Source organism: Chelonoidis abingdonii, chromosome 15 (assembly GCF_003597395.2).
Source record: "Chelonoidis abingdonii isolate Lonesome George chromosome 15, CheloAbing_2.0, whole genome shotgun sequence".
Taxonomy (NCBI): Eukaryota; Metazoa; Chordata; order Testudines; family Testudinidae; genus Chelonoidis; species Chelonoidis abingdonii.
Window position 1 is genome coordinate 23,638,500 of NC_133783.1, and position 16,340 is coordinate 23,654,839.

A 16,340-nucleotide genomic window follows, 5' to 3' on the forward strand; every position below is an offset into this window, starting at 1 on the left:
AAGACGTGTTAGCATGTGGTGTGATAGAGAATTTGGCACTGAACAGAGAGCACTTTGGAGGGAGAAAATTCACAGAGCAAACCCCAGCTGAGGGGATTAATGCAACAAAGATTAGTAAATAATCAATTATATAACTATGCTAATGCATAACATGATACTGTGGGGAGGCCAATTTATCATAATTGCACTTTTGTTAAGGTATAAATCAGTCCCTATAAATCAGTCCAAAGGCCAACGTGAATCAGTCACAGGGCCTTCTTGGTGTCACTAAATGCCATCCATTAATCAGCTGGAGAAATTACTGTTCCCTCCTAGCCTGCCATGGTGGTGCAATCCTTTGGCAGCACTCCCAATATCAACCAAAATGGAGACTTGGGGTTCAGGACCATAACTCAGAACAAGGTTCCTACATTTGTGTATGTCCCTCTGTTCCAATATAGTCTTGTGAAGCACCAGCTGATGCTCATTAAAGGCCTGGTCCTTCCCCATTGATGTCAATGAGAGCTTTGCTATTAACTTCAGTGAGCATGAGATTAGGGCACGAAATTAGACCAAGAGGGATCTCTGGATAATGGTAATACTTTGGGCTGATTATCTGACATCCTGACTGCAGATGGCTCTCCCAATTGCTCACAGAAAGTCACAATGGATGCCATCTGACTTACTATAAAAATCTCACTTCTACTTTCTCCTAGACTCTTAGCCTCTGGTCAAGTGACACGTGGAACTAGAAGAAAACCTTCTGACTGTGGATTTTATGAATATTCTGGCAATTTCAAGGTAGATTGCCTACATCAAAGAAGGGAATTATCTCTCCTCTGTAGTCTTCTCAAACATTCCTTTAGCTTAATTGCTGTTGCAATGTTGCTCCGCTTGGAAGATCTGGTCTGCAATGGAGACATAACAAAGCTCTTTTTGATTGGCAATTGAATTATATGGTGGAGTCTGAGCATGAGCATGATATATCATTATGTAGGGGAAGTGGCAGTAAAATTGAAAAGGGCAAAATGTGTACTGTCCCCCCACTCACCTCTTCAATGTGAACAAATAGCCTGGCATCTCATATTTAAAAAAAGGTAATTGAAGAGTTCAAAACCAAGAGGACATTTAAATGTTTTCCTTAGGATAACTGGTAATGGTAGAGTGCTTTGCCTTAAACTTGGTAAGACACTTACACCACAAATACCTTAATTATTAATTGCTTCACATTATAACCAAGATGCAGAGAATCTAAAGACACAGCTAATTCCGAATTAGTTGCTATTGACTGTTGTCTTGTGTATTTGTTTTTCTGGAGAATGTAATTTTCATTTATACAATTTAGCCATATGCAGACTCTTTATTCAGGTTAAGAGATAGCTTTCCTTAGTTTGTTACCTTTTCTAGTGTCTTAGATATTTAGGTGATATTTACATTAGTTTTTACATCGATTGGGACAGAAAATAGTGATTGTGTTCAAAGCAACTGCAGTTTTTTTCTGCACATAATGCAGGATTGGGCAGAGACTGCATTGGCTGCCTCATGAGGGGTTTGCCTTTGCGGCATGGGGGCAAAGGTATAGAAAACATCCAGCTTTCCTTATCTGTCATCCAGTAACTTTAGTGTTGGTATATGACATTTGTCTAGAAAGTAAATCTTATAGACTATAAGCTGAAACCTGGTGCCTTAAGTGAGTCAGTTTCACAATTGCCTTCAAAGGGATCAGGCTTTGCTCCTCCCCGTCCCCCATGTCTTTTTTCATTATGATTGGACAGAATCATACTGAGGGGAGGTTTCAATTTTCCTGCCTTCTTGTAACGGTTTGTGCCAGGGATACCGCACCAGTGGCACAGATACCACAGTGAGGTGCACCTGTGTAGATAAGGTGGATTCAGAACTTATTTGTGAGCTGGTGCACTTTCAAAAATCAGGACCCTTAAAGATCAGCCTTTTCCACTAGCTGCTGCCCAGCTTTAGATATGGGGGCCAGGAAGTGGGGAGGGAGATGCAGTTGCTTTCTACAGTCTCTTGATTTTACAAAACAAAACTTCTCTATCAATAAAAACTTCCTGCAAGTGGGACAAGCTTTGTGCTTCCCTCCCCCCAAGTCATATGCAGTAGTAGTTTAAGTTCTTTCTGGCTTGCATCTACTGTGATCACCATGTTCTTCTGCTAAATGTCCCCGTTTGGCCTGACTTCAGCTAAAGCTGAATCTTACTGTGTGTCTCACAGATTAATGTGTTCAGAGATTTTGAAGGTCAGAAAGGACAATTATGATAATTGAATCTGACCTCCTGCATAACATAGGCCATAGAACTTCACCAGGTGATTCCCACATCAAAGCCAAAGCCATGCTACACCGCTTACTCCAGTATGTACCATGTGCATGCTATTGCTCAGCAGCATGCCTGCAGGACTGTGGAATAACACTGACTTTTTCCAAGAGATTACATTCCTTTGCTAGAAGTCTGTTAGAAAGGCGCCTCTTTGGGTAGTATTTGTAGGGTTCTGTGGGGTAGAGATTAAAGTATTCTTGCCACTTCACGTAGGGTTGCAGATAGGGCGTTAAGACACTATAGAAATGTTGAGCAGAGGAACTGAGTGAGGCCACACACTTGTCTGTGTTTAATTCACAACAAAAATTCAGTCACAGTAGTTCTTGCTGATATATAGCAGTGTATACACAGATGAGTGAGCATTGAGAGCTATGTAAATCCAACACCTTCCCCAGTGAAGTGCCCCTTGGTAGTGAAAAAGAAACAAGAATGGACAGGTTAACCAAATTCATATTGTATTTCTGGTTCATTTAACAGACCATTCCCAAAACTCTCAACAAGTTACTATTAGAAACGGAACAAACAAACAAACAAACAAACAAAAAAAGTTACTCACGAACACTCTACATTCAAAACCCAAGTTAATGTCAGTCTGTTTCTGGCTGACGTCGTATATGATTTGGTAAGCCAGCAAAATGGAGAAATGTCTTCGGTTTGTTTTCTCTTCCTGTAAAGGTGATGACACAGATTAATGTCAAACAGATTCAGACTCCCTTTATAGGCTTCTTGGAATGCCACATCAGCCCCAGAACCTTCTTCCCCCACCCTGGTGTGATGTGCTCCTGTCTCATGCACAGCAGGAGGATGCACTGATGCAGCCATAGGCGACTTGAGGAAATATGCAAGTCTTGAGTCTTTGTACCCATGTGGTGCAGGTTTTTTGCAACCCTAAACATTAGTAGTTCATGTCTCTATTCCACAGGGCTTCTCTTCTTCTGTTTTGAAACTTTTAATCTTTGATATTTTTTAAAAAAATAAAAAAATATGAATTTAATGATCAAATGATGTGCGCTTCTAGTAAAGCACAGTCCTGAAAGCCCTCCACCAAGGTAAGGCTCCCCAAGGCTGTTGTATCAAAACAAAACAGTTGGCTCTCTCTGTAGGATTAGTTTTTGGGGCTGTGATTAGGGCACCAGGTTCTTGTCTACCCTCTTGCCCCGTGTCTGTTTTTTCTTTTTGCAGTGACTATCTGCTTGGCCACGCTTTCTTGGAATGCTAGACGAGTGATGCCACTTCTAGTCATAACTCTGTGATCTCCAGTGGGCTCTCCACAATCACCTCCCTCATCTTGTGCATGGGGGTGGATTTGGCAGACTCAGTGCGAGTGTTGCGGTCATTATAGCCTCCACAGTCTGTGTTCAGTGTCTCCAGGGACCGACCCAGAACTTTCTGGTCATCCTCCGGCAGGCTGTTGATATCAGAAGTTAGCAGAGTGCCTGTGCTGCCATGCACCACATGGATACCATCTGGGCTTTTGAACTCTACAGGTTGCTTGCGCCGGAACCGAAGGCTCCTCTGGTTCAGGCTCTGCTCCTCCTCTTCATCCAGGTCATTCTGGATCAGCTGCAAGAAGCCCAAGCACAAATCAACAACATGGGTTCCAATACCTGTGTCCCTTTCCCTCCCCTGCCTCCCTTAGCATAATTGCTGGGTTACTAGTTGTCCCCTTGAAGGCCCTAGACAGCTTTTCCTGAAGCAGGGGTCAGCATGAGGGGCAGGTTCCACTAGTTATATTTGTAGGCAGCTTCACAGCAGTGTTTTCTTTACTTCAACTTAAAGCTGAATTGGAATCTGAGGTAGATCCTACACAGTCTATGAGCATTAACACAAAATCTGTAACTATGAACTCCTCTACTCCTTCTCAGTGACACCCAGAGGCCTCAGCTGGGACCAGGCTAAGTTGTGCTAGAGGCTGTACAGAAATATGGACTGAGACAGTCCCTGCCCCCAAGGAGCTGCAATGTAAATTATGAAGTAATTACTTTTCATATTACAGTAAGATCATGGAATTGGTTTTTGAGCTGAGTTGGTCTTGGAGCAAAATACTGTGCAGTGGAGAGTGCAAATGGGTTGAGTTCAAGTGGGAGATTTCAACAGTAGATTTTCAGATACTTTTTTCTTCTAACTAGCCTGAAACAGACTCCACTAGTTTTAGAGTATCAGGGCTGGGGGCAGACAGGGGGAGCAAAGGCCAATGAAGGGAGGGGAGGCCAGGAGGAAGGAGCTTTTTGCACAATCCAGGGTTGGGTTGAAGAGAGCTGAGGGGACTTTGGGAATGGAGGAGGCTTAAGTGGGAGGGGTGGGTTTGCCAGCATGACTGAGGATAAGTGAGTGGGATTCTGAGGGAACGTAAGTGAAGGGAAATGATGCTGTGTGTGAATGAGGGTTCAGAGCGTGGGGAAAGAGATTAAAGGGAGCTAAGAAAGTAAGAACTGGCTCTGAGCTGGGGGTCTGTGAGGAGGAAGAGGAGGAGGCTAACTCCTGTTGTCTCCCACCCTGCCCTGTACTGTAAGGTCTCTCAGATTTTCATTCTGAAAGGGAAAATGTGGTAGAAGAGTGGCCTCTTTTCCTCTCACCTCTCCATCAATTCCCATCCCCCCAAATCCTTCCCCATAACCATGTCTCAACTTTTCCACTCTGAAAATCTGCTTAACCTACAATGGTGGAGGGGATGGTGAAGCGATAGAAAAAAGATTTGGAGTGGGCTTTGCTACCTGCAGCCCCACCATTAAGTGGAGGCACTAGCTGCCACTGGCCTTGGTTTAGCTGTGAGCACAAAGGAGGAAGGATGGATATTTGACAATATTCTACAGAACAAACACCAGGGATGAGTTGAAGTCTGGCCTGAAGGTGGAAGAAAAGGAGCTGAATGAGAGAGGTAGCCAGCCTGGCAGACGGGAGCATAGAGGGCATAGGAAATGAAATGGCCATGCATTGGGAGGATAAACAAAAATCTGTGCTTTGGAGAGATAGTTTGAGATTTTGGCTGGGAGAGCGGGAGGAGATGTGAGACTGGACCCAGAGAGAGGCAGGCCTGGGAATCCTTCACAGAGACAGAGCTAGAAGCTGAGAAAGTGGAAGATGCTGCCACGATAGAAGGGGACACAATTCTGAGTCATACCAACATGTGTGGGGCCAAGAGGAGGAGAATGACCAAATAAGATGCTGAATGAGCAGGCCTCAATGTCGGAGAATCAGGAGAACAGAGTGCTGCAGAAATGCAGAGGCTGATCAGCTAACTATTATTATTGGAATGATATATTCTAAAGGCTTGTTCCAAAGAGCAAATGGTCCAAGCAAACAGGATAAAGGGGGAACTGGTGAATGGTGGGATGTCACATTAACTGGGGGATGAAAAGAAGAGCCAGTGTGGACATTTAGAGAGGAAAGAAACACACTATCTTGCTGTCAGACCCATCCTGGGGGAGACATACTTTGATGAGTGGCATGTCATCAACTCCACTGTATTCCAGCACCATTCCATTCTGCACCCTGGTGATGACATGGCCAGGAATGTGGCTATGGCTGGAATCTCTCTTTGTGCCAAGTCAGAATGTTTTTGTGAGTACGGCCTCCAGTAAAAGATGGAGGGAGACCCCTCCCCTGTGTCTGGTTAAACTGGCAGCCATGAGCTCACACAGCTTTAAGGGGCAAAAAGGTCACCCAGCAGTTTAGAGCAGGTCAAAGGCATGGAAACAGACACCCCATTCCAGAGGGCACAGCAAGCATTTCCTCTCATGTCCATGCACAAGGTTTCTACCTCGGTAACCGAGGACTGGTCCCCCTGACTGGTGGTGGCTTTATGCACCATCCTCTGGGCAAGCAGTTTTTTCAGCCGCATGTAATCGTCCAAGACCACCTTCAAGAGAGAGCCCTGGATGGAGGGGGCAACAGGAGAGATTATACAGGGGCTTCTCCCTGCCAGCCCCAAACTCTGAAACTACCACGATGAGGAATTCCAGGTGTGAACCTAACCCCATTCAAAAGGAATCAGGCAGGCACTTTCCCCTAAACAAAAAATGATCTCAAATGAAACTATGTGCTTTCACGCCAATCCAGTGCCATCACATTTTAAACATGGGATTTGCCATAGTGCATTTGCTACGGCTGTCCCAACAGTTAGATGCCAAGGCTGGTTTTCTGCTCAAAGATTGTGCTGTGTCTAGCTGGGTGAATTTCAGAGCTGTGTTCCTGTAAGGTTCCCAACAGGTTCACACAGCAAAGACTAGTCTGCACTGGCTTGTGTCATTCTTCTCAACTGCGGCGAATCTGGAGCTATTTCAAAACCTCACCTTCTCCTTTCATGAAGAAGGACAACGACTAAGATGGCATAGGACCAAAATGTGAACCCTATTGGACAAAAATGGAGGAAGCCAGCTTCACTCACCTTGATGGGCCCTTCCCGCATGATCTGACCTAGTTTGGCAATGTTGTCATATTCCTGGATGGCTGCTCGCAGGTAACGGTCGTCGTCAGGTTTGGCAGCAGAGGGCTCTCTTCCAAATGTTCCCTACAACAGACGGGAGTTTCTGAAAACAAAACCTCAGCAAAAATGGGGCAGAACCATGGGCAGCGGATATCAAAGGCTGGGGGAGGCTGTGCCTCTCCAAATAGCCTTGTGTGGTCCACCCACGCTCTGCCCTCAGGCTCCCACCTGCTTTCCACTGGTGCTCTGTGGGGCTGCAGGCCGGCTCTTTCCCCCAGAGCCCTGGACTGTGGCCAGCGAGTCTGGGCGGCTGGAGCCGTGCTTGCGCTTCCCACCCACCCTCCCTGATCTCTGAGGCTGGGGGCCACGCCGTGCACTCAGGGACGGGGGATGCTTGGGTGGCTTAGGGGGCTGTGCGCCTTCTGGGCTCTGGAGGGGGAAGAGGGGCGGGGAGGGCACGGACTTGGGAAGAAGGGGCGGGGCCTCGGGAATAAAGGGTCGGCTGGGCTGGGGTAGCTCTATTAACTACAGTGGAATTACTCCTGATTTTTACTGGAATAAGTGAGATGCTAAGTCAGTCCATCTGAATTCTGACTGAACTGTCACTTCCCCCATCAAGGGTAAGAATAAGCTGGGCAGTATCTCACATGAGTCCTGGTTGGGCTGTTCCACAGGTCTGTGATTTCACTCAGGTTCTCAGGCAGGTCATCTTCATGCTCTGCCTGTGCTGCTAGCTCCATATTCCTGCAGAAAGGATCTAGCCACACAGGGTTAGCCCTACACAAACACACAAAGGGCTGAGGTGAATGAAGGGAGACAGTAAGATGGGGCCTGCTATAGCTGCTTCTCTGAAAATAACACATTATTCTGCTCTAGGGCTTTATGCATTGCAACCACTCATCCCAAAAACCAGACTCTGACAAGGTCATATCTCCTCCTTTCATAACAAACAAAATATGAATTTGCTTCAATCCTCCATGTGCCTTCAAGCTGTAGTTAAATTAAGAGGCATTTCTGTACGATTAATTCTAAAAGCCTGGATTAGGCATTTAAACAACAACTTCAAGCAAAAACCACCTGGCCCAGACCCCTTTCTGTAAGAATCTATAGGGGATAAACTGTAGAATTGCAACATCTGCCTGCAGGTGATTTTCAAAGTTCTGTTGTGTCTACAGTTCATCAGTAGGTACCACTAGTCTGCACTGCTTTGGTGCTGATGGTGCTGGATTAATACAAAGGGTGACTTGCAAGAGAGGTCCAGTTCTAACTAATGTTATGGTGTTTCCTGATACTACCAGGCTGTGGAATCCTAGCTTTCAGTGGCGAGTGGCTACAGAGATGATTTGTGTTGAAGTACTAGCCAGAGATTTCTCCGGCTGTGTCATATAGAGTGAACTGTGAAAAGCAAAAAAAAAGTATTGTGAACTCACCCATCAAAGGAATATTTATTTGTGTTTGGCATGTCCATGATGTCCATGAAGCCTCGGTTTCCTGCGGAAGGCAGCAGGTGTAGGTTAGACCGACATTTATATAGGCTAATTAACAGACAACAGCATGGCACAAATCCACACTTCTATTTGGAGGGAGACAGAGGGAAAGGACAGCCCAGCACTCTAGATCTTGAAAGAAACAACTGCAATGTCAATGGGGGAGATATAATCGGGCTGATAATGCAAAGCTCTGGCAACTAAAAAAAATTCTCCCAATGTCATATCTATGCATCTATTACCACTAACAAGGCAAACTCATTTCTAATTTATTGCCCACTAGCAGCCCAAAGTCTCTTTCAGCAGATTCCTGGGTTTCTCCTCACTGTCAATATCTGTGTTTCACACTATTTCCCCCATATTTATTAGCCTGCATGTCTTCAAGAAGAATCTCATATTGTTATATCAACAAACCCCCCCCCCCCCCCCGGACCTGCTCCGGCTCGACTCTTAAGCCTCCTCCCGGACCTGCTCCGGCTCGACTATTAAGCCCCCCCCCCCCCCCCCCCCCCGCCAAGGTCTCCCACCTGTTGAGCCGGCCACGATAGCTTTTAATTTCCTTTTGTGTCTGGGGGAAAAAATGAAAAAAAATCAAGTCAATTGAAAGAAAGAAAGAGAGAAAAAGAAAGACTTAATGGAGAGATGTGTGAGGAACAATCATGTGAAATGGGACAGCGCTTGCAAATCTCTTCCCATGTACAGTCATAGGTCACTAGACAGCAAAGAGAAGGCCTATGGTTTCAGGACGTTCTCAAAAACAATCTATTAGCTCAGGTGGTGCCTTCTTCTCTTGGCTAGAGCTCTAACACTTGTAGTCTCTTGGTGTAGGTATATTATTTCAGTCACTGCAGAACGATCCTTTACGTCAGGACTACTCAAAGGATTGTGATTCTTGGGCTCTTAAGTAATATTTTCAGCATATGTGAGCTAGGATCCTGAATTCCATTGAAAGACTAGGTGCATTTAAAATTGCATCATTTCATCCTGCAGTACCCAGGATCTTAGATTAGCCATTCTGGTCTATCGTTCCCAGGTTGCATGGGTTACTCATGATGTTCTGTCATTTCAGGTTATTGTTGTCATTTATTCTGCTCTATAATGTCCAAAGAGTTAGGTTTATTCATATACTTGCATTGTCCTGCAGTCCCAGGTGCTTAGGGTTACTCACACTGTTCTGTAGTACCAGTTCATGAGGATGAAGAGCATGGCAGCCAGGAAGAGGAGAATAGCCAAGATGATAATTGCCATCTAGAAAAGATAACAAGTTCTTTGTAACAGATGTGAGCAATTTTAAACCTGCAGATGTATTACTATCCTGCTTGTTTGCTCTCCAATAGGAAATGTTTCCAAGTTTTAGGCAAGCCTCGGCCCACAGGAAGAAAGTACATATTGTAGAGACGGGACAGTCCATCACCAGCTAGTGGGTGCAGTAAAGCAACTTAGACCTGGTCTACATGGGGGAGAAGGAGGGGGAGGAATCGACCTAAATTATGCAACTTCAGCTACGTGAATAACATAGCTGAAGTTGATGTACTTAGACCTACTCATTGCAGTGTCTTCACTGTGGTGAGTTGACTGCTGTTGCTCCCCTATTGACTATGCCTGTGCCTCTCACGACGGTGGAGTACAGGAGTTGACAGCAGAGCACTCGGGTGTCGATTTATAGCATCTAGACTAGACACGATAAATCGACTCTTGCTTGATCGATCACTGCCCGCCGATCTGGTGGATAGTGTAGACATACCCTTAGCCTCTAGGTTTAACGTGTCCTGCTGTCAACTCATCCCACTCCACTGGGTGACAGTAGATTCCTGGAGAAATAATTCCTTCTGCTACATGTCAGCAGCTGTAAATACCACTTTCCTATTGTAAAAAAAGGCAATTTGTAGGCAATCTTGCAAGAGACACTTTCCTTTAGTGTCACCCAGTGGGTGGGCCGGACAGCCATGCCAAGTGATTGTCAGGGAAGTGAAAGGGTTGATGGCACAGGCAGGTAGGGAATCAAAGATGCCCCTCTCCTTTACCTGCAGTTCTGAGAGGTCATCTGGGGCCCTGGCAGTAATGGCAGGCTGCACGTCCAACACGTTGTAATTCCTGAAGAGATTCCTCAGCTGCTCCTTATTCTCATCAATCATCTGGATCACTCTAGGAAGAAAGAAAAGAGAACGGATGTTTGAATAGGGGCTCCTCTCATTTCCTGACCACCAAAATACCTTTTAAAAGTTTAGCCCAGGAGATTCTGAACCCTCCTCCAGATAGCGCAGGGCACAATGGTATTGGGAGGCAGAAGTGCACATTGCTTTGGGCAGCTTGGATGGTACCAGAAGAGACTTTGCAAGTGACTTGATCAGTAAGTTCCTGGCTATGTAGCAAGCTAACCAGATTTCAAGGCTAGCAGATGTTTCTTTAAAATTCAGTACTGGAATGTGATAGCCACTTGTTCTGGTGCTGGCAGCAAGGTTTGCTGGTGGAGCTAAGGCAGCAGTCATGAAGAGCTGGGGCAAAGTGGGGTTTGTGCAGGTGTTATTTCATTGTCCTCACTGCTCTAGAGACAGGGACAGGATGCCTAAGTTGGAAACAATGCCGAATATGACTTCACCTTGTTTACACCGACCAGTCAGTCATGATCAGACTTGGGTCCACTAATGCATGTTTTAACACAGTAAGATTTCCTTGGGAGGACAAGCCTATCCACACAGAAAGATGCATTAGATCCAGTGTTACTGGCATTAACTTTCGGTGCTTTGAAATGAAGCACACAGATATAAAACTTCCTTATCGATTCCAAAAGCTTGAATGCTCCTCCTCCTGCTTCCTTCCCTCTCTCATCTATGCATACAGAGAGACAGTAGCTTACCGCTCCACATCCAGAATCCTATTGGTTTCTCTATTCACCACGTGGATCAGCAACTCTGTCTGGGCAGAGTTCACACGGCCCTTTTTGTCCACATGGAACTAAGAGAGAGAAAACAGATGCTCATGATACAGCCACAGGGAACATGTCACCTTCGAGGGCAGCCACCTCAGGTTCTAGTGCACCATAGGGCTTTGTGCATGGTATCAGGCCATGCCCATATCGGTTCTTTCATGGCACAGTTTGTCAGGAATTCAGAGAGGGCTGAAACCCCAGTTTAGAACACATACCAGAAAAGATCTCACTAATAGGAGACTGTAAGCCAGGGCTTCTTGCGATGCTCTATTAGTCTTTTTAAAGTTTTCATTTTGGGCCCATCTCTGCACTGATACCACATGTTTGTAATGACAAGCTTACAAGAAACACCGAACTGTAAAAGGTGTTTGCCATTGACATTTAAAATATCTGAGTTAACAGGCCCAATGACTTATGAGGAGAGGCTGAGGGAACTGGGATTATTTAGTTGGGGATTGGTCCTGTTTTGAGCAGGGGGTTGGACTAGATGAGCTCCTGAGGCCCCTTCCAACCCTGATATTCTGTGAATTTGCTTGCCTACTGCTTTGGCCATTCACCTCAGTCAGGAGGTCCTATACCATAACCCAGCAAACTAAGGCCACTTTGCATTTGAAATAGATGGCTGAGGCCCTCTTCCTTTATTCAACTGTTATGCCTCCTTTCCTGCTCCACAAAGACACAAACTGCTGTCCCAGAAAGGGCTGCTGTCATTGCCCACGCATGCAGGTGCAGCACAGACATTTGGGTTGAGTAGGAAGCCAGGAGCTGTTGAGTTCTAATCCCAGATCTTCCACTGACTTCTTGTGTGAGCTTGGACTAATCACAACCCCTTTGCATATCAGTTTCTCCATGTGTAAAATTGGGACAATATTACTTACCTCCCATACAGTCATACTAGGAGACTGAATTAGTCTGTAAGGCACTTTGAAGATGCCTATACTTTATATAACTGCTAAGAATTATTCATATAATAAACCAGCAGAAAAGGGTGGGAGTGGGGGTGGGGGTGTGTGGTACCTCTCACATAAGCACTCTCCTCTTTCCAGAACAATGATAAGCTGATATTTTTGTTAGCTCTATCCTGCAGTGTTCCCACTGAGCTGATACACAATGATCAAGTGTCTCCAGTCTGGCTATATCCCAACATGCTAACTTTCTATACAGACACATTAGATGTCAGTAAAAAGTGCTGCAGAAGATTGGATTCCTCTCTGCTGCCACTAGAATTCATGATGGTGGGTGGTGGAAGGAACAGGGCACACATTCTGCTCCTGTTTCACGGGACACCAGTTAAAAATAAAATAAGGGGGGTTCTTGAACCATCAGTGATAGATCAATCACTTTGTAGCTGGATTTCTGTTGTAAGTCATAAAAATGGCCACACGGGGTCAGACCAATGGTTCATCTAGCCCAGTATCCTGTCTTTCGAGAGTGACCAGATTCTTCAGATTGAATGAACAGAACAGGGCAATTTCAAGTGATCCATCCTCTATATCTAGTCCCAGATTCTAAGCAGCGTGAGCCATGTTATGGCACATCAGGGTATGTGCATGCCCCAGGAGCTGTTATTACCTGCACATCATCTGTGTTGACAATGGCTCCTGTGATGTTGGACAACAGACTGATGAACTCTTCCTCAAATTGCCGCACCTTGTCTGGGATCTCATTGATGATGATTTTCACCCTCTGGTCATCACGCAAGATGTAGATTCCGACAATGGCAGTGTCATTATGCCCTGCTAGGTCTGAAGCCATGATATCCACCACAAAGTAGCCAGGGTTGTAGGCTGTGAAAAGGTCAAAGGTTCGCAGGATCCCATCCAAGTTACCTTTGGGGAGAGCCAATCAAGAATTAGCCCAATAATTTTAGACGACCATCAGTAAACAAATAGACTCTCAGCTTTCTTTATGCTGTTTGGGCTGGATGGGGATTTATCCATAGCATATAACCTGGCCCATAACATCATCTCCGGTGTAAACATTATTCCTCTCCTTGTGCCTTGGAGGCTGTCGCCTCCTCACGCAAACCCATGCCTATTTCAAATGGCTCCCCAGCAAGGGACTGTTGAAGCCATAGCAGAAGAAATGAGAAAAAGAAAAAGGTGCTCCCTATTTGTGTGGTGGACAGCTCTGCGTACCCACTCTGAGCCACAGAAACAGTGCATCAATTTCAGCCACTGCTGTGGGAGGATCACACGTGAGACAAAAGAAATCTGAGATGGGAGGTCTGGCTGTAAACATATGGCACCCTTAAACTTCCCCACTCGGACTAGCTAACTGTCATTTCGGTCCCAGCTTATGGATGGGAGGGAGAGGAATGAGAACCTTTGGATCTCTGTGCTGTCTAGTGAGAACATCTCTGCTTGAGGCTGCTGTGGTGACAAATGGGTACTTACCAATACTGAAGACGCTGGCCACCTCCTCCGAGTCATTGGAGTGCTGCTTGATGTAACGGATCCCCAGGATGTTGTACAAGACCAGGCTATTGTTCCCCACATCAGAGTCCAGTGCCACTACCCTGATCAGCTCTGAACCCACCTTGGCATCCGTCGCAACCCCTTTTGGGGGTGGGGGACAGGAAAGGAAGAGAAGAAAATGGAGTAGGGTATGTAACATGAATCTCGGGCCACACACCTCAGAGTAAGGAGGTACTGTAAGGAAGAATTTCCCCTGAAAATGCCAATTGCCATCATGGCAAAGAGGGATCCCTCACCCCTTCAACCCCCCAAAATAACCCCTCGCCAAGAAGTTTCCTTATCAGTCCTGTAGACAATATGCCCATTTGACCCCTGAACCTGTTCAGTTTTCCTGGTTTTGCTAGTAATCTTTCCCAAAGAGGGAGAGAAGCCAGGGCTATAATGGAGCTGCACAGACAGACTCCTGTGTCAAATAGTCTTCATCAGCAAGTGAACCTCCCTGGGAAGCTTGCAGCTGACAGTATAATCGCCTGCTGCTGTCCAGGGCTTTGCTTGTAGATTGTAATTGGCTGTGCAGTATGGCAGGTTTTGGGAATGGAGCTTAGCTTGGTGGGTTAATCCAGGTCCCCTCCACTATCTCCCTGGAGAAGTCTGGGTTTCTCCTCTTGTACAGTTTTCCTTCCAATAGTTCCCATCCCAGGCCACAGTAATCTCAGCCCTCACCAGCCCAGGATGCTCAGGACCTGAGCTTGTATCCTTAAATGGCAGCCTCTGTTTTTACCCCAGGGAAAACAGTCAACCAACCAGCTGGCCATCTTCTCGTAACACCACCCCTTACCTGCTGTGTATTCTGATTTAGAGAATCGGGGAGGCTGATCATTAATATCATCCAGAAAGATCCGGACTTCTTGCAGAGTGGTGTCTGTGCTGGGGTCCAAGTCCTGGATTCTGGCTGCCCTGTGACCCCTAGAAGGTGTCCAGTTCCTGTTACTGGAGGCTTTGACAATGATGGAGTAATAGGGCTCTGTCTCTCGATCCAGGTCTCGTAGCACCTGAAGCTTCCCCTCCTGGCTTAACTTGAAATTGTTCTCCCTGTTACCAGCTAGGAAGGGTAAAGGGAATGCAAGTCAGTCTTACCTGTGCCCTAAAACTTCCCTTTTGGATCTGGTACATAGATGAGGAGCACGGATGGGCACAGAAGTCCAGTTCAGACCATAAACCTGGCCTTTCCCTGCCTTTCTCCAGATTGCCCTCCCTTCCCACAGGATTACATTGGGTCCACTCCAGTCAGGCCCAGAAATGGTGTCCAGGTCTCCTTGTCCTCACAGGAAAACATTTCAAAATAATGTATCTAGTTCCATACATTTACAGATCTTTTACAAACACCCAGTAAGATACATTCCCTTCCCTGCACAGCTCACTGAGTCTGCTCATGAATCCTGATTCTGGTTCTGCTAACACGAAGGAATCCTGAGGTCTAAAACATCACCAGTTCTTAGGAATTCATATGATATTTTAACACACGGCAGGATATAAATGGAACACTCTCGATCCATTTCTGTATCTCCTAGAATTAGCCCTACTGATGCCATGACAATGGCTCCTCGCGTTCTCCTTACCACGCTACCTCACATCCACTTTCCAGTTTGGATAGCCTCTTCTGTATGAATAGTCCTCTGCATAAATACTTCTAAACCTGCTAGGGAAAAGCAGATGGGAGGGGTCAACAAGTCCCCCATGGGATGCACACATGAAGGCCACACAACTGATACCACAGCTCTCAACTGGGATGTTCCTGTGTGGCACGGAGGGTGCAAGGTAAGGGCTTACAAGCTGTGTGTGTGTGTCGGTGTCTATTCCACAAATACCAAGCCTATAGAGTGGATGTCTGTCTGTCTCTTTCTCCCACTTGACTTTCCCTGTCCCTTTCTTCTCCTTCCTCCCAGCTGAACTGGCCTTTCAGTTTAATTGTTTCATTTTCTTTAATTCAGTTCATGTGCTGAGTTACTCATCTTATGAAAGAGATTTAAAAACTATCCCCCAAGAAATGTGCTCACCAGAATAGGCTGTCACTGTGTGAAACATCACTGAGTTCATGTAAGGACTCATATCTCCCTACCAAAGGTTTAAACAGCCGTCAACGTGCACACATATGCCAGTTGCCTTATTATGGCACCCTGCTACAAGCAACTTTCCTGACATCCCCTTTTTTCAGCTCCCAATTAACCCATGAAACAGCAGGATAGTGTTTCTCTGGCTTAGCGATGCAGCTTCAGGCCGTATGCCTGGTAAGATGTGTTGGGATCCTTGGTATGGAGTGTCACATTGTCAGATGGAATGTGATACTGTGCCACTAGCAACCTGCTGTGTGTGACAGCTGCATTTTTCACAGGGTAAGGAGAGCAGGCACTGCCACTACTACATTTACAGAAGCAATGTTGTGTTCGTGCCAGGGCAAAGCAATACTTTATGGATTTTATTTGAGGACCATGGATGTCCTCTGCCTCTGCAATAGCTAAAATAACAGTACAGCCCCCCAAGGCAGGAAATGGCATCTGTGGGGCCCATCTGAAGAGATCTAGGTAGAAACCTGAACACACATGCTGTAAGTTTCTAAAGGCAGTGAGTTGACATGATTGTCCATCCACCTCGATTTTAAGCCATTTTAAATGACCTTTAGAATAGCAGCAGAGTTGCAAGTTAAGATCAAGGAGTATCTTCAGGGCTGCGTGATGGTCCAAGGGCTAGAATAGCAGCTTTGCTTCC

General features: G+C 45.9%; 1 protein-coding gene across 2 annotated transcripts in view; it reads right to left on the minus strand.

The window, feature by feature from the left end:
- Nucleotides 1-2,581: 2,581 nt before the first annotated feature.
- The window catches only part of CDH23 (cadherin related 23), a 508,967-nt gene continuing 495,208 nt past the window's right edge, over nucleotides 2,582-16,340 (minus strand). Inside the window, exons 19-29 of one of the 2 annotated variants that reach the window (XM_075072613.1) lie at nucleotides 14,413-14,676; nucleotides 13,554-13,715; nucleotides 12,730-12,986; nucleotides 11,086-11,183; nucleotides 10,253-10,373; nucleotides 9,397-9,476; nucleotides 8,756-8,796; nucleotides 8,172-8,232; nucleotides 7,389-7,518; nucleotides 6,703-6,825; nucleotides 2,582-3,878 (exon numbers count right to left, since the gene is read on the minus strand). In XM_075072613.1, the coding sequence (XP_074928714.1) occupies nucleotides 3,555-3,878; nucleotides 6,703-6,825; nucleotides 7,389-7,518; nucleotides 8,172-8,232; nucleotides 8,756-8,796; nucleotides 9,397-9,476; nucleotides 10,253-10,373; nucleotides 11,086-11,183; nucleotides 12,730-12,986; nucleotides 13,554-13,715; nucleotides 14,413-14,676 (1,661 nt within the window). In that variant the 3' untranslated portion in view covers nucleotides 2,582-3,554. The remainder of the gene's footprint in view (nucleotides 3,879-6,702; nucleotides 6,826-7,388; nucleotides 7,519-8,171; nucleotides 8,233-8,755; nucleotides 8,797-9,396; nucleotides 9,477-10,252; nucleotides 10,374-11,085; nucleotides 11,184-12,729; nucleotides 12,987-13,553; nucleotides 13,716-14,412; nucleotides 14,677-16,340) is intronic. The other variant, XM_075072614.1, reaches the window with a different exon arrangement.